This window comes from Chanodichthys erythropterus, chromosome 12 (assembly GCF_024489055.1).
Source record: "Chanodichthys erythropterus isolate Z2021 chromosome 12, ASM2448905v1, whole genome shotgun sequence".
Taxonomy (NCBI): domain Eukaryota; kingdom Metazoa; phylum Chordata; class Actinopteri; order Cypriniformes; family Xenocyprididae; genus Chanodichthys; species Chanodichthys erythropterus.
In genome coordinates, this window is record NC_090232.1 from 54,429,564 (window position 1) to 54,455,592 (window position 26,029).

At 37.7% G+C, this 26,029-nt stretch overlaps 2 protein-coding genes across 2 annotated transcripts; one reads left to right on the forward strand and one right to left on the reverse strand.

Moving 5' to 3' along the window:
• Positions 1-1,736: 1,736 nt before the first annotated feature.
• On the reverse strand, positions 1,737-8,673 carry LOC137031928 (basement membrane-specific heparan sulfate proteoglycan core protein-like). The gene is made up of 9 exons (XM_067403317.1): positions 8,551-8,673; positions 6,735-6,881; positions 6,389-6,523; positions 5,578-5,756; positions 5,199-5,385; positions 3,952-4,062; positions 2,875-2,943; positions 2,156-2,422; positions 1,737-2,002 (listed from the first exon to the last, which is right to left on the reverse strand). The coding sequence occupies exons 1-9, from the start codon at positions 8,594-8,596 to the stop codon at positions 1,998-2,000; spliced, it is 1,146 nt and encodes a 381-aa protein (XP_067259418.1). The 5' UTR covers positions 8,597-8,673; the 3' UTR covers positions 1,737-1,997.
• Positions 8,674-19,057: 10,384 nt separating this feature from the next.
• Positions 19,058-25,208, forward strand: LOC137031910 (NLR family CARD domain-containing protein 3-like). The gene is made up of 5 exons (XM_067403284.1): positions 19,058-20,793; positions 20,924-21,094; positions 21,193-21,366; positions 24,533-24,579; positions 24,679-25,208. Exons 1-5 carry the CDS (start codon positions 19,058-19,060, stop codon positions 25,206-25,208), a joined length of 2,658 nt encoding a protein of 885 aa, XP_067259385.1.
• The last annotated feature ends 821 nt before the right edge of the window (positions 25,209-26,029 follow it).

A 26,029-nucleotide genomic window follows, 5' to 3' on the forward strand; every position in this document is an offset into this window, starting at 1 on the left:
AAAAAATCCTCTCTATCACCTTTAATGTGAATCAAAGGACAGGAAGGTGAATGTCCTTGAGTGGCCAAGTCAGAGCCCTGACTTATATCCTAAAGAAAATCTGCGGACTTGAAGAGAGCAGTATTTAATCAGGGGACTGATGACTTTTCCAACCCTGTTATTCTAGTTTTTTTCATTTTTAATAATCCTCCAGAATGTTTTTAAATGTTATTTTCACTTTGATGATGAGGGTTATGTGTACATACAGCTAAAAAATGTTGACTTAACATGACAAATTGTTTTTCAGGATTTACAGATCAATGGAAAATGCAAAGAACAGCATTTATTTTTTATTTTGAAAAAATTTTGTTTTTTTTAATTAATTTAATTTAAATATTATTTTTTTAAAAATGTAACATTTTTAGAATTTTTGGTCCACCCACAGCCGACACTATGTCTTAATTTCTCTTCAAGATCGAGCAGCAACAGAGATGTTAACGTGACCTTTGGGCAGGAAGTGACCAGATGTTATTACTGTGGCCCAGCAGAAATAAGGGGGGTCCAGTTTTATATCTGACGTTCAGCAGGTTGTGTTGGTTTGTACAGTGTTTAATATATTGCCATCAATTGGTCGTTATGAAAACGTACTCCATGACATCGACATATTCTACACTGAAAACATGTTAAATGTCTAGTAAAATCACTCTAAGTATGGTAAAAGGTTAAATCGGATCAAATACAGTAGATTATTACATCATTAGAAGTTCAAGTGTGTAGCGCTGAAACCCTATTGTAATTGTTAAAATTTCCAAGCATCAGCATTCTCTCCTACAAGTGATTGAGCAGACCAAACCGTTAGTCATAGAGACTTGAAACTTTGAGCGCTGGTAGTACTCACACCATCTACAACATCACCAAGGCTCGCCCAATTCAGCTTTACGGGGGCGCTACAGCGGCCAAAAGTATCAAATGGCTCGTGATTCCTAAACTGTTAGGCGTAGACTCAAGTGTCTAGTGTCTTAGGGGATTTTGTATTTGTTGAAAAACCTAATTTTGCAAAGTAGTCCTAAGTTTTTGGCCTGATTGGACCTAAACCAATGCAGCGAAATTCTCTGGAGTCTGAACTTTTACTCAAATGGTGCTATAACAGGAAAAAAACAGGAAAATGGTTATAACTACTTCACCATTAATACAAAATTAATACAAAATCGCAAGTCCCATTGAACTCTATTGGTAACGACGGAACTTGCGACCATAGTTCGCTTTGGGAAACGCACCACAGAATGAAACCTGCTGGGCCTGTCGGGGGGGGGGGCACCTTCGCGTTTTTGTATAGTTTATCGCGCGACTTTTCCATGTGCCCACCACATGGTAGAGCTCCTCATTATGAGCAACTTTACTTCCTCCGCCGCTGTACATCTAATTGTTCATTAAATACTGGAGATTATTTCAAAAACCAACTTAGGCGAACTAGTCCTAGGTTTTTAGCTCAACCTCAATAAATCTCCAATGGTAAATTGGCTGTAAATTATCTTTTCCATCTATGATCGAGATGGTTACAGGCTTGCAAATTAAAACATGTCTTAACAACAGGCCTTAAAGTGCTTGAACCCCAATAATTGCTGCTCGCAGCTATATATATTATACGCTGCCAGTCTTCGTTTTGTTTTGTTTTTTGTAATGAATTTGTGGAAATCCACCGAAAAATGTTTATTTTTCCAGTAAATAACTCCCCGTTAGCAGACAGGTTAAAACAGTGTAAACACACAGTCCTATGATGGTGACCTTCATTATGTTTATTTGACTTGAGTGCCAAACGTAAAGCATCTATTCAACTGTGTCATTTCAGAAATATTCAAAATAGCAGAATACATACAGACAAAACTGGTGTTCTGAACACCATAGCAAAACATCACATGTTTGTTTCGTCTTTGAGCTTCATCGACTTGTAGGTCTGAAGTCTTTCATGTCCTCATAATTAATGGGCAGATTTTTACAATCAGCAGGATGGTCTGTAATTAAGCTGTTGGGAGATAAAGACAAAGGAGAGAGAAAGATGAAACGAGCATTTAATGACATAAACATTATTTTAACTACTTAATAAAGTCCTAGTCATTTCCAGAGCATTTTACTTATGAAGAACATATTGTAAAAGTCTTCTCAGAGTTTCACGCACCTCTCACAATGACTTTGGTCAGTGCTTCGCTGGATCCCACGTGATTGGTCGCCACACATTTATACGTCCCGCTGTCTGACGCTTTCAGCCGAGGGATCTTCAGCAGACCGTCTTTGGTGGACTCCGCCCCCGATGACATGGAGGCTCCGCCCACACGCATCCAGCGGAAGCGGATTGGATGAGTGCCGTGAGCGAGACACTGCAGACGCAAGGCATCGCCAGGACGAACGACAGTCTCATCCATCAGTATGGTGGCATACGGAGGTGCTGAGGAGGAGACAAGAGAGCTAATGTAATATGAAGCATAATTCATTGTAAATTGAGTGATGTTTCCCCACACTCCCTTATTGTTTACACACAGGCTCTTTCACCCCGATCCCTCACTGCGCCCCAGTGATCTGTCTGTGCTGCTCTGATTTAAAAACTCAACTGTACTCTTCTTTAATTTATGTGAAACTAAACTCACCCCTGATGCTTTTTCCTCAAATGTGACTCTTTCAGGTTTGCTTTGGCTGCTCGGGATCTGCTCAAAGTTCAGTGACCGCAGCTGATGTGGGTTCAGCTCAGATGTCTTACAGTATCAGCCTAAAGTCAACGTTTGCCATCTACATTGACCTGTGACCAGCTCTCAGAGCTCACGCATGAATTCTGACTAAAATGTAAACCTCTGTCGGCGACAACAAGGTCAGCAGTGATAAGAGTTTATTTCTGTCACTCACAGTCCACCTCCAGCTGCACGTAGGCCTCGCTGAAGCCCGCCGAGTTCGTGGCGTTACAGATGTACTGACCTGAGAGAGAGAGAGAGAGAATGACCCTGAAATGACTCTGATAGTCTGTTGTTACAAAGGGGTTGAATCATACATTTTATATAATTTTATTATTTTCCTTAGTCAATCTTACATCAGAAACTTGCATAAGTTCAGAATCAGAGTCATTTTTGTAATTTTCCTTTAAATAAGTGCGCTTTTTTCACAGCCAACAAAAAAGGAAACATTCAATTTTATCATTCTTTAAATATGGGAACATTATTTAAATGTTCTCTGAAACAATTTGTAACATCTAAAAAATGTCAGACGAACATCCAACTAAAACTTCAGAAAAGCATCCCATGAATGATGTATAAATAACGTTTTTGTTCTGACGTTTTGAGAACATTATTAAAGACTAGATAACGTTGAACGAACACTATTAATGTTACTGGAAGAATGCTTGTTCATAACTTTCAGAGAACGTTAGCTAAAGAACATTCACTGCTGGAGTTTGACTTGACATTGAAATGTTCAGTATATTTCATAGCACAGTGTTTATTATTCGAGAATGCATGTAAATATATAAGAAAATTTGAACTAAATTGAGCTGAATAATGAAACTATTGTCTTCTGTTGTGCTGCTTTACACCTGAAATGTATTTGTTTCATAACTGAAGAGTTATGCAACATTAGATAGGTACACTATGTAAGTTTTTTTGTTTAAAATTAACCACATTTTAAGCAATAAATCAGTACATCTTCCAAAACATGTTTTTGTCTTACTCAAAGCAATGTTCTTCCATAAAATGCATGTAGTTTTGTTTTTAACCATTGGGGGGCCAATAATTATATAGTGTACCTTCACTACTGATATTTCTTCTTTATTTTCTGTTTTGCTTTAAATAAATGTGACTTGACTATACACTTAAAAATGTGTAGAAACAATTTCAGGCAAATAATTAAAAAAAAAACTAATTTTTTAAGCAGCAATATTAGTTCAGTATTCATCCTATATATAAAGCACGCATTCACTCGCTCACTCTGTACCTGAGTCTTGTCGTCCCACGTTACTGAGGGTCAGACTCCCGCCGCTCACCTTGTGCTGCCATGGCAACGGCGCCCGCAGCTTCGACCAGGAAATGACCGGAGTGGGTGAACCTGTGAAAAACACAGAGGAATTTTAATGAGGTCATGAATTCACTGAACAGACTTATGGAATGCTGTTATCTTTCCCTCCAAAAAAACCCATCCTCCTAAAAACATGTCATCCAACCTGACTTCCGCAAACCTGAACATGCAGGAAGAGAGCGTTTTTGATTGGCTGAAATAGTGCCGGCCACATTCATTCATTTGTGTTTCTGTTTACAAAAAAAAAGCTAACAGTATCTTTAAATTCGGCATGAAATGGAAAATTTACCGTCTATTTTATAAATGCATGTTATTAATCTTATTGTGAATGATTTATCTATGCATATGTTTAATTTTTTATATTTTCTTTTTTTTTTGGCCCTCATAACTTTTAATACAAATATAAATTTTCAAAAAACAAACATATTTTTAATCAAAACATTTTTTTGGACCCAGGGTTATTATAGTTAACAAAAACTAAAACTATTAAAAAATGTTTATTGAAATAAAATAAATGTTAACTGCAATAAAATAAAATACAAAAATCTAAATTTTTTTTTTTTTTTAGTTAGTTGCCAAAGGTTCTCATAGTACTAAAATTACTGAAATAAAAATGAACAAAAACTACATAAACTTACTTTAAAAAACACAAACTAACAAAAATGACAAAACATGACTAAATTACAAAAGCAAGCTAACAATGAAACAAAAAATAAAAATGAATTTATAATAATAGCTGAAAACTATAATAGTATATTAATGATACTAAAACAACACTGTTTTGATCTCGTAAATTTAATCAACAAAAATGTCATATTTTTTCAGGTTTTTCATATTTTTCATTAAAGGTCGCCTTTAACTTTTTAAAAATACTTTTGACCTCGTAATTTTGAATAAAAGTGCAATATTTTCCCAGATTTTTTCATATTTTTAATCATATTCCACTTTTATTCATTTTTAAATAATTTTTGTCCATGTAGTTTTTAATCAAAATGTCATAACTCGATCTGCATTTTTGAATGCAACGTCCACATCTGAACTGATGTACAGAACCAAATCCCACAATACACAAGAATAGATCTGCCGCTACTTACATTTCATTATGACTTTAAATGTTAAGCTGATGCTAAGTTAAGGATGTTCAATGTTCCTGAGAGTGCTGTTACCGGTGGCGTGGCAGTGCATAGTGACGCTCTGACCCTCCACAGCCGTGAGATCTGTGTCTGTAACCGAGGCCTGTGGAGCCGAGGCTCCGCCCTCCAGTTCCAGCTCCACCCGCCCCTCAGCAAGCCCCTCCCTGCTCTGAGCACGGCATACAAATATCCCAGCATCCTCTGCTGCCATCACTGTCACCTTTGGGAGGCAAGTGAGAGAGAGGTGTGGCAAAAGCCTGTGAATGAAACCTAAAATGACCCCTCCACCTCCCCAGCTCCACCTGCCTAGATCTGCTACAGGACTGATGCTCACAGCAGTGTGTCTGTAACATTGTTCAATAACGTGCTATAACTATTTCAAGAGTTGTCATAATTGAAATATATTTCACACCTGTAGTGATGCGGTGGTGTCTGTTGTCGTGGAAACAAGCTCCGTCTCACTTCCTCCTTGCTGTTTGTACCAGCTGACAGAGGGGCGTGGCTTCCCTGAGACGCTGCAGGCGAGAGTCACGCTCTTTCCCGCTCGAACCGTCAGCGGCCCGGACGGCGTCACGCGCACCTTTGGAGGCTCTGAATGAACAAACACTCATCATACAGGTGACTTGCATTTTATTTTTATTATTTTTTTGTATTTTTGATTTTATTTCCCCCAGGTTTGTTTTTAGTTTTAATTTTTCTCAAATAGCGTTTATTCCATTTATCTTTCGTTTTCATTTTTGTTTCATCTGAGTTTCAGTTTTTACCCGCTATGTCTCAAAATGCAGCATGTGAACTTTGGTTGGATGTTTAATGTTGTTTTACATGTCAGAAATGCCCTTCTGGTGTAGTCAGGTAGTCATTTTGACAGAAAACACTAGTGAAGTGAAGCATGAGAGGTTAATTAAATCAAACCTGGAAATTAAGAAACTAACGTCATTTTCTCTCTGGTCATTTATATTTTTGCACATTATTATTATTCTAGCTTTTGATCTTTGCAAATTCTGGACTTTTTCTTTTAGTTCATCTCTTCTCTTCTCTAATTACGAGGGAGGGGCAACCTGTCACTCACATTAGATCCACCAATAGCAAACAACAACCATCCATTCAATTGACAAAATCAAGCCCCGCCATACAAGCTCAGTTTCACTCAATAGAAGTCACTAAAGGGAAGAAAAGACTAGAGCACCTTCCCTTCCATGCCTACTTTAACACATTGGACTCACGGTTGATGCTCAGGGTGGCCGTGATGGTGGATTTTCCCTGGGCATTGGTCGCAATGCAGCGATACCCGCCCTGGTTATTGAGACGGACATTGGCAATGGTCAGGACGGCACCATCAGGTCCAAGCTTAATGTTATCTGTGACAAATTACAGCATAACAAGTAAATTCATTAAAGCCATAATCTGATCTCTAAGTAAAATGACATTATGATCTCTGAAAAAATGAAGGTTCTTTATTGGCATTGATGGTTCCATGAAGAACCTTCAGCAATGGTGTTCTATTCATTTTTCCCCAGTAAATTGTGTTTTTCTCATATTCTTCTCAGATGGTTAGTGATGTGAACGCACCTCCCAGCGGCTGGTTGTTGATCCTCTTCCACTCCAGCTGGATGGGCTGTGATCCGCTCGTCACACGGCAGTTAAAACTGACGGTCTCTCCGAGTTTAACCGCAGCCGTTCGCGGCCGGACGGACACAACAGGACTCTGACCACATACTAACATGAGCACACAACATTCATGTTGGAGTCAAACACATTTCACACCTTTCAGCCTTACTGTAAGTTACATCAGGGGGTTTCAATCTTTCAGAGGCCATGGACCAGCAATTGTGGGACCCTACCCTACTATTTAAAAGGCAGCTATATATTTTCATGTATATTTAAAGACCCAATATGTGCTATAGTCAAGTCGCCTTTATTTTCATAGTGATTTATAGTTTCAAAGCAGATTTACAGTAGTAAACAGGAAAGTAACAGAACTAATGATCCTATAACTGTACTGTATTTCTGCCATATGGACATTACTTCTGATAACAGATTACTCTTAATATGTGGAAACATGCATATTCTGTAACGCTGCTTTGAAACTATATGTATTGTGAAAAATGCAAATGAATGTAAATTGGATTAATAATGCAAACTATAGACAAAATACACCAATTTAAAGCATTACTTGAAAAATATTTAGTATATGTTGTTGTTTTTTTTACTATTGTACTGTATTGTTAAATGTATTATTTATGTATTATTGTTTTCTTATTTATTTTAATTTTTAATATTTATTCATTTATTTTAATTGCATTTTATTTGTATCCTACAAAAGAGGATTTGGGTCAAGTAATAATTAATTAAAAAAACAACATCTCAAGACTAAAGTTGTTCAATTTTGAGAATAAAGTCATTATGTTACTCGAAATTTAATTTATTTTTTCTCTAAACACAACTTTGGGATTTTTTTCTCAACATTGTATTTAGACTTTTTTTCTCTAAGTTTAATCTTGCATTATAATGACTTTAATCTCAAGATGGTTTTATATATTTTTTTTATCCTTCCCTAGTATCCTTATTAATCTCATTTTTATTATTTATTTGAATTAATTATTTTATAATAATATATTTATTTCATTACTCTATTTTTTTTTTTACAGTTTTTTTCTAGACTATTCCACAGTCCCCCGTCACTTCCCTGTGACCCCCAGTTTGAAAACCTCTGAGATAGACGACATGATTGAGAACATCTTTAATTTCAGATTTGTCTGATTTCATTTTCGAGTCTTTGTCAGACGAACCCATTGCTCTCGCTGACCTTCTGTACTGCTCTGGTAAACAAACACAAGCAAAAATCAAACACATTCTGTTTTTAGGACAACAGAATCACTTAATGTGCAAACTAAACCAGTGAGCGTGATCTGATCTCATTTAATACATTTATTTATTATCAGGATATCAGCAAGCAAAGCTGAAAAATATTGCAAAAGTTTAAAAATTGCTGCAAAAATACAAATAAATAATTTGCTCTTAGTGTTGCATGGTGTGATTTAATCAGTCTCAACAGCCTGACATTTGACTATCACTGTATTTTGTCAAAAAAAAAAAACCAAAACAATTAAAGCCAATTAAACAAAGCATCTGTCTGAGGCACAAAACAACTAATCATATCTCATAAAGTGACATCAAATGTGTGCCGCTGCATTATGAGTGAAATAACACTGCTACTGAAACCAGATGAAACTAAAACAAGATACAAACAAAATATATTTAGGAAAATTAAAACTTACTTACCTTAACTGAAAAATATACAGCACAAAAGTTTTCAAAACTAAAATCTTTGGATTTACACCTAAAAAATGTATTCAAAATGAAAGAAAGAGAGAGACTGCTTCACCTGCGTGCAGGACAGAGAGAATCAGCGCTGCGGTTCGGACATTCATGATGAACTGGAGATCTTTCTCTGTCTGGATCAGTGTTTTACACTCCTCCTCTCTTTCTATCACACAATCTGCACAGATATTCCTCCTATCAGCACACACACACACACACACATCACAGAGAGAGCTTATCTGTTTTATTGAACTCAGTGTGGTATCAATAACGTGATAACAGTCTGAATGTTCAAAATGTCATTTTTTAAAAACACTTTTTCTTGGTTATATGAATGTAAAGGGAACATTCCATTTTAACATTTTGCAAACATTATGTTACTTTTGAATGTTCTCTGAACGTTACATCTTAACGCTTCAGTTAAAATAGTTCCATGAACAATGTATAGATGTTTTTGAGCTAATGGCTTCAGAACATTATTAAAGACCAGATAACTTTAAACAAAAGTTCTATTAATGTTACTGAAAGAACGTTTGTTCAAAACACTGAGAGAACCTTCTGAGAATGTTCCCTGTTATCCAGGAAGTTGTGTGCATGAACCACAAATCCTGCGTTCACCACATGGAATGCTACGCGCTGGAGACAGATTCATAATGGGACTAAATAATGTCCTACCTCACATCAAAACATGTCAAACATGCAGGCTAATTACATTAATTTAGGAACCACAGACGTTTATTCAGAAGTGCAAAATGTCTTCTTGTAGGCGTAATGTTTAGGTTCATCTACAGTAATTATAATTCTCAAAAACAATAGCTGTCTGTGGTGTCTTCACTGGCTAAATAAACATTTAATGTGTTTGTTTGTGGAGACTGAATGAAACTAAACACAGAAAGAAGCAGATATGCACAGAAGAACCTGAGAACATGTGATGGTGTTTCTGCACGGAAGCGTTTGTTCTGCTGCAAAAGTGCTTTAAAGTTCAAAACACCATAGAGAACATAAACCAGCAATACTTGTCGATTGAAGATCTTAAATAACACATTTTAGCACAAAACATTAGAATAAATTCATTACAATACAATAAAATAGATTATCTATTAATTGAAACATTTTTCTAACTATGTACAGCCACCCTGACAATATTTCATGATAGGGGTTTGAGGTATATATGGGCCCTACATGGGTTCATCCATGGGTTCAGTTAACGCCAGTATGGGCTAATTCAGATTGGACCAACATGGAGCCCATGATCTAACCTACAAATCGTGCCTATATTGGCCTCACCTTAAACATAATCTCAGTGAACAACTACAAACATTGAAAACAGCAGCCAGAGCATGAGTTTGATTACTCGCCTAAACCTCAATAAACCCTAACAGTGAATCCGACTGTGCGCATGTTCCTGTGTTTATTAATGGTTTGGAGAATAGCAACCCTAATTTATCAGGACAGTAAAATGTACTGAAATACAGGTTAATAAGATGAGTGTCGAACTGTGTCTGATCTGGTGTTTGGAGAATTTCGTCATCTGCAAACAGAAGTCCAGAGTCTGACTGTGAGCTTGTGTGAGTTTGTGTTTGTGATCACATGGGCAAGACTTTAAATATAAACAGGAACGATTACAGATGCATTACATGATTCAGCAAAAAAGATGCTTTAAATATGTTGCCACTTCTTTGTCAGAGACCTTTTCAGAAAAAGATCTGAGAGAAAAGTTAATATAAAGTTTCTCCTCAAACTTATACTACAGAGGATGCTTGATATTATGTATAAATGGTGTAACAAATGGAGACTTGCCATTAATGGTGATAAAACACAAATAGTTCACTTTAAAAAGCTTTTTGTACATCAGAGTGATTATGAATTCTTTTTTGGACAAACATTACTGATGTATTCTGTAACTTGGCACTTGGAGATGTGGTTAATAAGATGAAGGTCTGCCCCGAGCTGAGCTTTGACACATTTACTAAACTGTATGATTCAATGGTTAGATCTGTGCTGTTTTATGCTGCTGGAGTATGGGGCTTTGAAGATGCTCCAGAATGTAATGCGGTCCAAAGTAGAGCTATGAGATATTTTCTTGGAGTACACAGGTTTACCACTAGGGCAGCCATAGAGGGGGACATTGTGGGAGCCCTGTGTGGTCAAACAAAGAGCAGAAGTCCTTAGGCTACGGAACCGCCTCGTGTGTTTACCAGAGGAAAGACTCACACGAAAAGTGTTTAACTGGGATAGAGCTCACAGACATCCTTGGTCCAAGGAGGTCCTTGAGATCTTCTCAGTAGTACATTTACAACAATTGTTTTTGAATAGTATACAGTGCAAGATCACCAACATCAGACAAACATTATTTGAAACTTATAAAGAACAGTGGAAATTAGAGTTGCTACGGAAACTTAAATCAAGAAGTTATGTACAGTTTAAGGCAAGTAAAATTTCTTTACTGAACCTTATGTCAAATATAATTTGAAAAGAAGACAGAGGTCTCTATGTGCTCAGCTCAGAGCTGGATTGCTGCCCCTAGAGGTGGAAGTGGGGCGCTTTAAAGGAGTCCCAGAGGTGGACAGGTTATGTTCTGTATGTGACTTATGTTTGGTGGAGGATGAATTTCATTTTATGTTTTATTGCCCACTGTACAACAATTTAAGAATTGATTTGTATAATATTGTAATGATGGGTCAGTAGACAGTGGATCCATTTGCATCTTTATTAAATACAACCGTAAACAGACAAGGGCAAGACAGTACCGTGAACAGTGACAGGCAAGGGTCGAGATTGGCGGCAGAGAATCAGAGTCGGGTCACAGGCAGAGATCGAGACAGGCGGCAAACAATCACAGAGTCAGAGAACAGGCGGTAGTCAAGGCAGGCGGCGGAGGTTCAGCAGAGGTAATCAGTCCAGGTAATAACAGAGAATCAATCCAAAAGAAACGCTCAGAAATGATCACTTACAGCAAATCAAGACTTTGCGATAATGTGTGTGTGTGGACTTCTTAAATAGTGTGATAGAATATATAGAATGTCGCTCGCATTGACCCAGGATCGCTCCTCCGGACCGTACCCCTCCCAGTCAACCAGATACTGAAGCCTCGGACCCCGGCGTCTGGAATCGAGCAACTCTCGAACATGGGAAGCCTCCTCGCCCTCAATCATCAGCGGTGGGGGACAGTAGATGGTTTTCGTAGTGAGTTCTGAGCATATTCTGCCCACGTGAGATAGCGGCTCCACTCCGTTTGCTCGCGCTGGCAATAGGTTCGGACCCAGCTAACACACGACGTAACAGTTACGTAATGTATTCGTACTTTTTGGTAATGTCATGACTTACTAACTGACAACGTAACTACGACGTCGCATGCCAGTAATTTCATTACCTTCAGATTACCATCTCACAACGTCGTCAGTACGTTCTCCTAACGTTATAAGATTACCAAGAACGTTCCAGATACGTCCTCTATTCATGATATATTGGTAATTCCATGACTTACTAGTAACGTAACTACAACGTTGTATGCCCGTAATAATATTACCATCAAATTACCATATCACAACGTCGTCAGTACGTTCTCCAAACGTTACAAGATTACCAAGGACGTTCCAGATACGTCCTCTATTCGTAATATAATGGTCATTCCATGACTTACTGGCAACGTAGCAGCAACGTCATGTGCTCGTAATTTCATTACCATCATTTACACATTCTTTATATGTTATTATTACCAGAATTTGCAATATAAAACGTGTAATTAAATGTCAGACACGAGACTGAAATGTCCCCTTAAGAAAAAAAATGTTTCTTTTCACCAAATCAGAGTATGGATGACTGGTTTTTATATATAGTGACGTGACATACAGCGTGCCCACAGTATGTTAATAAGGGTGTAAAGTTAATTTTTCTGAGAGAAGAATTTATTTTTCCGAGGTGACAACGAATAAATGGCTTTTATAAAAATGTATAAAGTTAACTTTGGAAAGACGCAAAACCTTTTTTTATTGTTATGTTTACGTTAGTGCAGGTGGCCTTTAGAGTTGCCATGGCAACCGGGAAAACATTCAAGCTGCTGGAGAGGACCGCGTCGACGTTTCTCCGTGTTTCTCGTCAGTTTTATAGCAATAAAGTTCAACAACTGCGTCAGATTGGTTAAGTAACATTACCCACAGTCTACTTTAAGTACTTTTGTTAATATTTTTACCTCTGTGATTTCCTTGATCGTCTGAAATATATGTTAGCAAAATGTTACGTTAGCATAGCATATGTTTTTAATGATACTGAGAGCAAAACGTCTTGAATGCTTTTATTTTATGTTTCGTTGTAGGCTATATGTTTTTATTTATAGTTTGAGTGTATTTCATTATTTTTATTTGGAGTTTTGTTCATGTTCTGTGTGTTTTTCAAAATAAATGAATTGAATTCATTTCGAGTCTGCATTCATCGTTCACAGCTGTTGGAATAGCCTTTACATTAGTTTGGGCAAATGAGGACATAAATTAGGTTAAACTACTGCATGTCCGCCCATAGAAAAATAAATAAATATAAGAATTACCAACTGATGACCAACACACAACTATTGATACACAACGTTGCCACGACGTCGCAGTTACTAACTGGCAACGTCACAAAGTTACGTTGTGGCGACGTATAGGCACCTTTCACTTTTCCGGTTGCCACGACGTAACTAGTTACGTCGCCACGACGAAAGTTTGGTCACCAAATTACGTTGCAGTTACGTAACAGTCACGTATTTTGGTTAGCTGGGGAGGAATCGAGTGAGTTCTTGATTTAAACGTTCCGTTTGTCCGTTAGATTCGGGGTGATAGCCAGACGTGAGACTGATATTTACACTTAGGTTCTTGAAGAAGGCAGCCCAGACCCTGGAAGTGAATTGAGGTCCCCTGTCAGACACTATATCTTCAGGTAAGCCATAAAGCCGGAACACATAATTACACAATAGTTCAGCAGTCTCGAAGGCAGTGGGCAGTTTGGGGAGTGGAATCAGGCGGCAGGCTTTGGAGAAGCGGTCGACTACAGTGAGGATGGTGGTGTTGCCCTGAGAGGTTGGTAAATCGGTGACAAAGTCTATGGCGATGTGAGACCAGGGGCGTTGAGGAATGGGTAGAGGTTGCAGTAAACCAGCAGGTGATTGGTGAGATGGTTTGGAGGTCTGACAGGCTGTACAGTGATGAATGAATTGCGTGACGTCTTGTGGCATAGATTCCCACCAGAAGCGATTCTGCAGTAAGTTGAGGGTGGCAGTGATACCAGGGTGACCAGAGCTGGGAGAGTCATGTACGTGGTGGAGAACCCTCTCTCTCAGATGTGACATAGAAGCTGATGATTTCATGATGAAGGATGCTGACTTGAAGTTCAGACATGATATGTGCTACTCTCCCTCCTCCGATTGGTTTTCCATCTAGCGCCTCCACTGTCAATGAAGAATGGCAGTCGATTAGTGGAATGTTGTGTTCGTTGATGTATATATAATAAAATTTTTACAGATGGACATCTTTCCTAATGACTGGATAGTGTCATATAAGCCCATGCGGGCTGGGCACCATGAGTGCATGACACTTAAATAAAAATATTAATTAATTAATTCAATCATTCATTCATATTGAGATAAGGGTGATACTGTACTCATGTTCCTTTATTTTAGTCACAGTTACAGCACCAAATAAACATGAATGAACATCAAAAGGAATGTTGAAAGAAACAGTACAACTTACTGAAATAAATCTTATGTAATCACTCAATCTGTAACGAATCTTCGATCTTTCATTTTTTTCAAATTCACATCATTTCAAAGTAGATCATAACATTTACATAATAACCCTTTTGTTAATCGTTTCACAACAGACCCATTTACAGTCATTGTAGCCCCCAAAAAAGAACATTAATAAACATAAACCTAAACTTGTTCATCTTAAAAACATTTAATCAAAATGACAAAGCATCAAAAGCTAAATTCATTAATAAAATCAACAACTCGTTTGTCTTTCATTACATATAATTTAGCAATGCAACTTTGTAAAAATGTCACTTCGTAATGTCAATTTGTAAAAAGACTAAGCTTCTGTGCACATACACACACAAAGCTATAGACTAAACACATAAATGAACAGCAAAAGTGCATTAAAAGTCTGCTGCTTTAGTTTAAGAAGTTGTCATGTAAGCAGCCCTTAAGTTAATAATTAACTATTTTTTTATTTATTTATTTTTTTACAAGAGAAATATAGCATGCATCTTGGGTTTGTTTGGATGTTTGTTTGAACTGCTTCATGAAACTCCTCCTTGAATTCTGAATAAAGCAGGTGCAACAGGTAGAACAGCTAAATGAAAGCATCATTTCATTTTCATTGGCGAGGAAATAGGCTGAAAAATCAAAATATTTTTTAATGGTAAGTACATGCTTAAACTACATGACAAATAACTGCTTAGACACTAAAAATATGTTGCCACCTGAAGCCATTTGTGTAGAATTCACCTGCTTGATACACATTTGTCCATCCTGTCAATGAATTGCAAAATGTGACCATTGTTCTTTTACTAATTTTTGTTTGAAAAATGGTTAAAAAAAAAAAGCATTTACTAGACAGGTTAATTTTCCCATGGTATGTTGAAGCATATCTCACCTGCTTGGTTCACATAAGTGACATGTCAATGTATTTATCATACTTTTATGAATCTTATAGCCTATGTTTGAGAAAAAGCGATGATGAAATTTGAGATGTAGTGTGTGCAGCATGTTGAAAGACTTTGTCATACAGAGAACATGACTTTATTTTACCAGAGCAATCTATTTGATGTAAGCAGCATTTGTGCCCTATGTTTGAGTGCTTTCATAAAGTATTTTTTTCCTTTCTTGAATAGATGTTAAATCAATTTAACTCTTTTTTAAAGTTATTTCTTTGGGTGTTGCCTTGTGAACCAGTTTTTCTGGTCATTGTGGTTTTAGAGTGAACTCGCATGATCTGATCTGAAAAACATTTCCTGTGTTACGTTCAGATTATATATATATATATTGTATATATTGTTCAAAAAATAAAAGTATTTTTTTTTTAATTGTTGCTGTGACTGTATGTATGATGCCAACAATTAGTTAAATCACAGCCCTAGTCTAAACTTATTAATGGACAATCATTTAAAGCAGCTGTTATTGGCAAAAAGAAAATAAAGAGTTTCAGTGACCTTAGATGAATGATACCCCAATTATTTTTTAGTTTATTGTGTTCTTTATGGAAAATGTGAATTGTGTTTCATAAATTGTGCCTATTTTATTAGACATGGGGATGAAGGAAGCAACAAAGTACTACATCAAACCTAATCTCTATGAGGGGCTGGAGGATGAGGACATGAGGTCTCTAAAATGAGTCTGAATGCGGAGATGGAGGTGAGGGGCACTGCAGCTTCTCCAGAACCCAGCTGTGTGTCTATGAAGAGCAACACATCTATAATTATACCTCCTAATATCGGTGATGGAGCAGTGACCTCTGACCTTAGGTAAAACAAAACAGTGACACTAAAGAGACCTTATGAAATAGATCAGTATTCTTGTCAGAGAACTTAGAACTTAGTCATGTCTCAATCCTTTTAATGATTGCTCTGGCATCAACATAGATGAACATATGCAAGGTTTTCTAGAACAATAAAATAAAAATAATAATTAGCAGATTAATCACTTAAGTGTTAAATTATAGATATAAATAAAACAACATAAAGTATCTTCTTCTTATACAAGTCACGGCGATCGATTGCTATATTTAACTTCAAAGGATTGACGGCATACAATACAGAGTGTCATTCACGTGCGGTAAATAGGTTGCCTTAATAATATTAAATAAACTTAGATACAGCATCTGCAACAAATATACTTGCAATGTAACATTTATATTCAAATAACCCTGGACTTACTTGTCTGTTACTCATACAATGTCCTTATAATGCGAGCAATCCAGAGAACTTTCCAGTCTGAACGGCTGATACAATTATAGAGCGCTACGCTTATTCTCAGTCTATTAAATCAGTGTCGGCTCTGCAACTGCACAGGTTGTGAACTATTCCATCACATGCAGTGCTAATTTTGTGTGCATGTTCGTCATTATGCCAAACATGGAGAATTCGGAACAAATGTTATCTGGTCTTTAATAACGGTCTTCGAAGGTTAGCACAAAATCTTTATATACATATATCATTTGTAAATGTCCTCATAATGTTGGGCAAAAACATTTTTAGAACAACATTCTTAGAACAACATTCTTGGAACATCCTTTAAACATTAAAATGTCAACTAACTTGTGTGTGCTGTTTTTAAAAGAACATCCTTGTATTGTGGGAGAGTTTTGTACCCTGTCACATGGTTAACTTTTCTTTTAAATTTATAACACTTTGAAAACAATGTTCATGAAATCATCACATATTGTCATTAGTATTTGATTAATGTTCTCATAATGTTGGCAGAAAACATTCTATCCCCCAGTTTCACAGACAAGGTTTAAGATAACTCCAGACTACAATGCATGTTTGAGCAGTTTTAGCTAAAAAGGTAATTTGTACATATCTTAAAATATACCAGTGCCATTGTTTTGTCTCACGATACACACCAGTATTTTTTTTCTAAGGTGCTTTTATAAAAGCTACTTAAATGCCCTAATTGAACTAAGGCCTAATCCTGGCTTAATCTGAGCCCTGCCTTTGAAACGAGGGCTTTAAGCATCATTTTTTCGTATGTTTTTAAATATTAAGGATTACTACATTTGTGGCTTAAAAATGGCTTAAGGTTTGACGCTACACAGCAAAAGCCCCTGTTTCATTAACTCTGCTCAGTGTTCATGTGTGTCCACACTAAAGAGTGTTAAAATAACACTAAAGCAATGTTTGATCAGTGTTTCCTGTAGTTGGACTCTTGGTCCTTGGTTGTTTTGGTAGGTTTTTGTCTGGCTGCTGCTGTTCAGAAAACACTTTACTGTGCCATGCAGAGTTCAGACTGCACGATTTTTAAAGTAGTCGGGTCACTGTTCTTTTCACACTGCATGACTATCTTGGCCAGCATTCAGTCAAACTGTGTTCAAACTGCACGATGGATCGGCGACAGAAGGTTTCACACTGCATCACTTTACAATATGAAGAATCGCCAACAACTCTGTCTGGCACACAAACTACATTTCACAACCAAACACACGCGAGACCTGACAAGGAAACAACGCACGCAAGACTACAGTTCTCACGTGAGACTGGCCCTGCGTCTCAATCAGCTCCCTAGCTCCCTAGCTCGTGAATCAGTTTATAATGAAAGTGAATGTGGCTGATCAGTGCCCTGACTACTGAACTAGGGAGCTGATTGAGACACACGGTGGGATTATTATTAAAAATAGTAGCCCGCAAGAAGCTTGAAATACAAATTGCCTGTGCGCTGATTCACAGCGAAAACAATACAAAGAAAAGAAGAATATGGTGAAGGAAATGTTTGGGGAGACGCGAAGAACAAGGATTGTGTGTTCTGCAACGACAGTTGGAGCTAAATACATAACTTTTCAATGTGCTGCTGTTGCGGATGGTCAAGCAAATATTTGTGCTTTGTTTCTGTTTGATAGGATTGTACGAAGCCATGCTTGCTGATACTGTGGTCTATAACTCCTCCCCGAACTCCCCGCTGCTCTGTATCTTGCTCTCTCATTGTCTGTCAGTCATTGCCGATGTAGTTTTCAGTCAGAACACTTTTCACACAGAAGGATTTTGAATCGCCAACAGGTCCAGATATATGGTGACTCGTCGGCGATTCTCTCAGATCGCGTCTTTGCTCATTCACACTGAGTGATTGTCACTCGTGTGAACGAGCACCGATTTCCCTGTGATTTCGGGCATTTGTTGGCGATTTCTCAAAACCTGTAGGCGAGCCAAAATTGGGGCTAAAATCGTGCAGTCTGAACTCGGCTTCAGAGGAACTCGAGACTGAACAACATCAGATGATGTTACCTGTATTTAATAATGATATCATCATGAAGTGTTCTGATTTACTAATCACATACTGAATATCTCACAAAGAACATCATAAAAAGAGATTGATATCATTATATTAAGAGTATAATAATACATTGCATGGGGTACAGCCTTTATTGATTTTGTTGTTGAAATATTTTCATTTTTATTTATCAATCTTTATTGATTTATTGAGCTGGGTCAGTGCTTATAAAATTGTCTGGTGCAAATTATTCTTTGTGTTTACTGCATTTATTGTGATTCAAAACTGATATCTTCTTTTACTCAGCAGTGAGAGGGATTCTCTGATCCAAGTTCAGTCCAGATGTGGAGTTTGTGAGCAGTTTCTGGAAGATCTGGCCTCTATCACATGTGGATACAGTTCCTGCAGTGTGAACAGGGATCAATCCAGACCAACAGAAGACTTTGACTGTCCTCAGTGCAGAAAGAGATCCAGAACATACACAGTCATGAAAGGATCCAGTTCCGCTGGTTCTACTGAGTGTTACACACAATCAGCTGTGCAGGAGGAGATTGGAGACCAGCAGAATCTAGTGGATGACGAACTACAGAGAGTTAAAGACCAACACAAAACTAGCATGAAGATAAAGTATGAGAGATTATTTGAGGGGATCAAACTCCAAATGAATCAAACCCGTCTGAACAGGATCTACACAACGCTCTACATCATAGAGGGAGAGAGAGAAGGAGTGAATGAAGAACATGAGGTTTTACAGATGGAGAAAAAAGCCAGAACACAACACTCACAAGACACCCCAATTGACTGCAATGACATCTTTAAAGCCTCACCTGAACCAATATGTGAGGAGAGACACCAAATCAAGACTGTTCTTACTAAAGGCATCGCTGGAATCGGAAAAACCGTCTCTGTACAGAAGTTCATTCTGGACTGGGCCGAGGGAAAAGCCAATCAGGATGTAGATTTCATGTTTGTGTTTCCATTTAGAGAGCTAAACTTGATCCGAGATCATCAGTACAGTCTTCACAGTCTTCTGCTGGACTTTCATCCTGAACTTCAAGATCTGGACTCAAAGATTTATGAGGAGAATAAAATTGTGTTCATCTTTGATGGTCTTGATGAAAGCAGAATGACACTGATGTTTTCAGACTCTCAGAAAGTTTCTGATGTGACTGAAACTTCATCAGTGGGTGTGTTGATGTCAAACCTTATGAAAGGAGATCTGCTTCCCTCTGCTCTCGTCTGGATCACCTCCAGACCAGCAGCAGCCAATCAGATCCCCTCCAAATACATCAAACGTCTGACAGAAATTCAGGGATTCAATGAGCCTGAGAAAGAAGAATATTTCAGGAAGAGAATCAATAATGAGCATCAAGCCAGCAGAATCATCTCACACATCAGAAGAGCAAGAAGCCTCCACATCATGTGCCACATACCCGTCTTCTGCTGGATCTCATCGACTGTGCTTCAAAAACTCCTGAAAGAAGATCTGAGTGCAGAAATCCCTCAAACTCTGACTGAAATGTACATCCACTTCCTGATGATCCAGATCAACACAAGGAATCAGAAGTATGAAGAGAGAAATCCAGATAAACTCCTGCAGTCCAACAGAGAAGTGATTGTGAAACTTTCTGAAGTGGCTTTCAAACAGCTAATGAAGGGCAATGTGATGTTCTATGAGGAGGACCTGATTGAGAGCGGCATAGACGTCACTGACGCCTCAGTGTATTCTGGGATTTGCACTGAGATCTTTAAGGAGGAATCTGTGATTCATCAGAAAAAAGTTTACAGCTTCATTCATCTGAGCATTCAGGAGTTTCTTGCTGCTTTCTATTTGTTTTACCATTATGCTGTCAAAAATTTTGACACATTGCACTTTATTGATGGAGTGCATAATCTGCATAAAGGAGCAGTAGATGAAGCCCTTAAGAGTGAGAATGGACAGCTTGATCTGTTCCTGCGGTTCCTGCTGGGCATCTCACTGGAGTCCAATCAGAGACTGTTACTGGGTCTACTGACACACACAGAAGACAGCAAAGAGAGCATCAGGAGAACCACACAGTACATTAAAGAGAAGATCAAAGATGAACATGAACTCTCCACTGAAAGATCCATCAATCTGTTTCTCTGTCTGCTGGAAGTGAAAGATCAGACTCTGTCCAGAGAGATTCAGAAGTTTGTGAAATCAGACAAAGACTCAGAGAGGAAACTCTCTTCTGCTCACTGCTCAACAATCGCCTACATGCTTCAGATGTCAGAAGAGGTGCTGGATGAGCTGGACCTCAAGAAATACAACACATCAGATGAAGGTAGAAGAAGACTGATACCAGCTGTGAGCAACTGTAGGAGAGCTTTGTGAGTATTTAATCATGTACAGTGAACAGTTTTTGTTTTGTTTTGTTTTTTCATGGAATTGTTGTTTCGGTTGTGCTTACTCTTACATTTGAGTATATTTTGCTTGTTCTCATATTCCACTCTCTTCCAGTCTTGCTGGCTGTAATCTCACTGGTCATTCTTGTGATATTGTGGCATCAGCTTTACAGTCATCAAACTCTGTCCTGAGAGAGCTGGATCTGAGTAACAATGACCTGGATTCAGGATTGAAGCTACTCTCAGATGGACTGAAAAGTCCAAAGTGTCAGCTGGAGATACTAAGGTTTGAGTTCAATGCGTTGATTAATAATTATCTAATAGTTAGTGTTCGATAATTTAAAATGACCTACTGTTTACTTTTTTGAGTGTCTGGCTTTTTAGGTTGTCAGGCTGTATGGTGACAGAGGAAGGCTGTGGTTATTTGTCTTCAGCCCTGAGTTCAAACCCCTCACACCTGAGAGAGCTGGATCTGAGCTACAATCACCCAGGACAATCAGGAGTCCGGCTGCTCAATGACAAACTGAAAGATCCAAGCTGCTCACTGCAGATACTCAAGTATGTGGGGCAGTGAGGGGGTTTACTCAAGATCACTTATACTGGTAATCTCAGTCAGTTAAGTTACTGCTTCACAAACCTGTTCTGTGGACCCTGTCCCACTGCAAATTTTGAATGTCTACCCCATTGGACACACCCAATTCAAGTCTTGCTGTCTCTACTAATGAGCTGGTGAGTTAAATAAAATGTGTTAGGACAGGTTTGAGAAGCACTGCTCTAAGTTACATAATAATTTAATATGTATACATATACAGTACTTTTCAAGTTTAAGATACTTTGTGTGGTATTTTCAAACACACATATTTATTCATTAACTATCATTAAAACCCTTTCCCTTGAAAACAACACATTTTCTAAGGTTGCATCTTGGTGTAGTTGCCACAGTTTTATGGATTTAGGCTGTTTTCCCTACCCATTTCTTCATATAATCGCAGATTGACTTGACGATGCTGAAATCAGATCTAGACATTTCTGCACTCTCAGGCAAATATCTGTGTGCATTTGTACCCTTGGTAGAAGAAAATGTGCTTCTTTGAGCTATTTTAAATCTATATCAACACCAAATTTTTACGTTTATTTTCTTGGTCTAGAATTTATTTTGTTTGATTTTTGAGTTGATTTGTCTCTGGAGTCATTTTGATTTATTAGAATTTTTATTACAAAACTTCTGAATTTGGTTCCTGTTTTCACTTTCGTCATTTTGGCAGATCCATATTTATTGATTTTAAACACTATTATCTCTTTCCCCTCCAGCGTTTTTTTAAAAGTTGATAAATATGCTGTTTAATGTTTGATGAGTGCATTATTTTACGTATGCAATGCTTCTATTGCTTGTTACTTCTTCTTCACCTATGTTTTTATTATTTTCTACTCTTTAAGAAGGTGCATAATAGTGCCCCCTACCGTATAACAGTGTAACAATATTTATTAGCTCAAAAGTGGAAATATTAATAATTATTCATAACTCATTATGTTTCATTATACAAACCCGATTCCAAAAAAGTTGGGACACTGTACAAATTGTGAATAAAAAAGGAATGCAATAATTTACAAATCTGATAAACTTATATTTTATTCACAATAGAATATAGATAACATATCAAATTTTGAAAGTGAGACTCATTTTGGATTTCATGAGAGCTACACATTCCAAAAAAGTTGGGACAGGTAGCAATAAGAGGCCAGAAAAGTTAAATGTACACTTAAGGAACAGCTGGAGGACCAATTTGCAACTTATTAGGTCAATTGGCAACATGATTGGGTATAAAAAGAACCTCTCAGAGTGGCAGTGTCTCTCAGAAGTCAAGATGGGCAGAGGATTACCAATTCCCCCAATGCTGCGGTGAAAAATAGTGGAGCAATATCAGAAAGGAGTTTCTCAGAGAAAAATTGCAAAGAGTTTGAAGTTATCATCATCTACAGTGCATAATATCATCCAAAGGTTCAGAGAATCTGGAACAATCTCTGTGCATAAGGGTCAAGGACGGAAAACCATACTGGATGCCCGTGATCTTTGGTCCCTTAGACGGCATTGCATCACATACAGGAATGCTACTGTAACGGAAATCACAACATGGGCTCAGGAATACTTCCAGAAAACATTGTTGGTGAACACAATCCACCGTGCCATTCGCCATTGCTGGCTAAAACTCTATAGGTCAAAAAAGAAGCTATATCTAAACATGATTCAGCTTACACATCTGGAAAGGCACCATCAATGCTGAAAGGTATATCCAAGTTCTAGAACAACATATGCTCCCATCCAGACGTTGTGACGTCATGACAATGCCAGACTACATACTGCATCAATTACAACATCATGGCTGCGTAGAAGAAGGATCCGGGTACTGAAATGGCCAGCCTGCAGTCCAGATCTTTCACCCATAGAAAACATTTGGTGCATCATAAAGAGGAAGATGCGACAAAGAAGACCTAAGACAGTTGAGCAACTAGAAGCCTGTATTAGACAAGAATGGGACAACATTCCTGTTCCTAAACTTGAGTAACTTGTCTCCTCAATCCCCAGACATTTGCAGACTGTTATAAAAAGAAGAGGGGATACCACACAGTGGTAAACATGGCATTGTCCCAACATTTTTGAGATGTGTTGATGCCATGAAATTTAAAATCAACTTATTTTTGTCCCTTAAATTATACATTTTCTCAGTTTAAACATTTGACATGTCATCTATGTTGTATTCTGAATAAAATATTGAAATTTGAAACTTCCACATCATTGTATTCTGTTTTTATTCACAATTTGTACAGTGTCCCAACTTTTGGAATCAGGTTTGTAAATATTTTAATCAGTTAGTCAAATTAACTTAATGTAGCTGAATTAATATTACAATCAATTAATCTGTTCGGCCAGCGAACATTCAGTATTAATTGTCTATCAACTCTTATCGAAAAGATATTTTCCGTGGCCACAGAATATTGCTTTCTTAGCACGTAGCTGTGATCGAATCATCATCAGGGATATTGGGACACACACACATAACTAAACTAACAAACACAAACATTCCATTCACACAACGAGTGGAAAATTAATTTGAACCGTATCATAACAGGGGAATGAAACAATGGAAAGAGTAAATTAACAATTGCTGGACGAACCATCAGTTTCAATACTATGAAGCACCTTTGTTAAAAGGGGTTCACAATCTTTATACTAAATTGCCATTTAGTGTTCAAACAATACTTGCAAATGCCTTAGCTGTCCGGTTCTGCATGCTCAGGAGAAAATCCTTGATGGTTTGGTCCGCTGGCGTGGAAGTTGAAATCAATATCTTCAGCGTTGATGAAGAAAATGAAGACAGACTTTACACTGTTAATTTGACTCTTTGACTCTTTTCAAAGAATCCAGTTTATAGACGTCTGGTTTTAGTGGCCTGTCTCCTAATTGTCTTTGAAATGTGTGTAAAGAACACATGGTGCAGATGGGGTGATAGCGCTCAGTGTGGGAGCCAGACCTTACGGGGCCTGCATGGGTGATTGCTTTTTACAATTATGTTTGATCGCTCCAGATGCTACAACAGTGAAAACATGGATAGCTGGAAAATTCAGACAATGGTGGGGAAGCATTATACGGATTATACTTTCAATGGCAGGGAAAGGGTTAATAATCAAATATTTATAATTTTGCTTTATACTTGTCTCTCTCTAGTTTGGATCATGGAGGTCTTTCCAGAATCACTCCAGGACTGAGAAAATGTTGGTATTTTCTCTCCTTAACAAACACATTTATGGCTCTGAAAACCATCCTTAATGTACATCAATCTTCATCCTTTTCATCAATCTTTTTGTGTTCAGATGCCTGTGATCTCACACTGGATCCAAACACAGCACACACTCAACTCATTCTGTCTGAGGAGAACAGGAAGGTGACACATATAAAAGAGCATCAGTTGTATCCTGATCATCCAGAAAGATTTGAACACCAGGAGCAGGTTTTGTGCCGAGAACGTCTGACTGGACGCTGTTACTGGGAGGCTGAATGGAGCACAAGAGTGACTGGTATAGCCATGACATATAAAGGAGTCAGCAGGACAGGAGTGGGTGACTGTGTGTTTGGATGGAATGACAAATCCTGGAGTCTGTACTGCTCTGATAACAGTTACACATTTTGTCACAATAATGCAAATACTGACATACCAGCCCCTTCACCCCCCTCTAAGAGAGTAGGAGTGTATGTGGACGTGTCGGCCGGCACTCTGTCCTTCTACAGCGTCTCTGACACACACACACTCACACACTTACACACATTCAACACCACATTCACTGAACCCCTCTATGCTGGACTTAGGGTTTATGATGCCTCAGTGTCTTTGAGAAATATCTGAAATATCAAACCTAAGTTTGGAACTACATTAAATAGTGCTTGTATAGCCGGGAACGTGACATATGCAGAACGTGACAATGCATTCTGGGACTTTAGGACACCAGCAGTACAGTAGAGACTGATAAATAGTGGAGGTAGATGTTAAAATTTATATTATACAGTTAAAACGAATTAGAATGGTGAACACTGGCTGTGTTATGAACTATCTGCATACTGAATGGCGTGGAAAACGGATCTGAAATGGAGCGCCATTTTTGGGACATTCTAAAACGCTTAACATGGCTTAATGTAAGTAAACATGATGCTAATAAACCATACTATGTACAGAAAAGCAGATGAGCCCAGAATACGAACAAAATGCGTCTTATTACATGTTAAATTCACATACGTATAAAACCGTTTTAAAGAAAATACTTAATGTTGCTTAATGTAGCCTACTAAGTAATATTAAAAGACCAAATTCTGCATAAAACAATTTTTTTCTGTAAAGTATGCTTTATTAGTATTGTGTTTACTAAACTTGACCTTTTAATGTCATGGTCTTAGTACATTAAGTGTTTTCTTTATGGGAGGAAAATGCTTAACGTATATTCTGGACTCATCTGCTTTTCTGTACATAGTTTGCTTTATTAGTTTGGTACTAACACTAATAACACTGTCTTAGTAAATTAAGCAATGTCAAGCTTTTTAGAATGTCCCCAATTTTCTGTTTTTCCATCTTAGAAACAACACAATAGTGGAAACTCAATGAAAATAGACAACTTGAACAAAATGTGGCTTGTCATTTGTATTTATTACAGATTCATAATATGTAAGAGCTCA

Excerpts from the sequence above, each read along its gene's own strand:
- LOC137031928 (XM_067403317.1), bottom strand. The coding sequence starts at position 8,596 with ATGAATGTCCGAACCGCAGCGCTGATTCTCTCTGTCCTGCACGCAG. Across the intron at positions 6,882-8,550 it reads TCTCTCTGTCCTGCACGCAG|TATGTGGTCAGAGTCCTGTT; the intron begins GTGAAGCAGTCT and ends TGCTCATGTTAG. Across the intron at positions 5,386-5,577 it reads ACACCACCGCATCACTACAG|GTGACAGTGATGGCAGCAGA; the intron begins GTGTGAAATATA and ends TGCCTCCCAAAG.
- LOC137031910 (XM_067403284.1), top strand. The coding sequence starts at position 19,058 with ATGAAGATAAAGTATGAGAGATTATTTGAGGGGATCAAACTCCAAATG. Across the intron at positions 20,794-20,923 it reads AGCAACTGTAGGAGAGCTTT|TCTTGCTGGCTGTAATCTCA; the intron begins GTGAGTATTTAA and ends ACTCTCTTCCAG. Across the intron at positions 21,095-21,192 it reads TGTCAGCTGGAGATACTAAG|GTTGTCAGGCTGTATGGTGA; the intron begins GTTTGAGTTCAA and ends CTGGCTTTTTAG.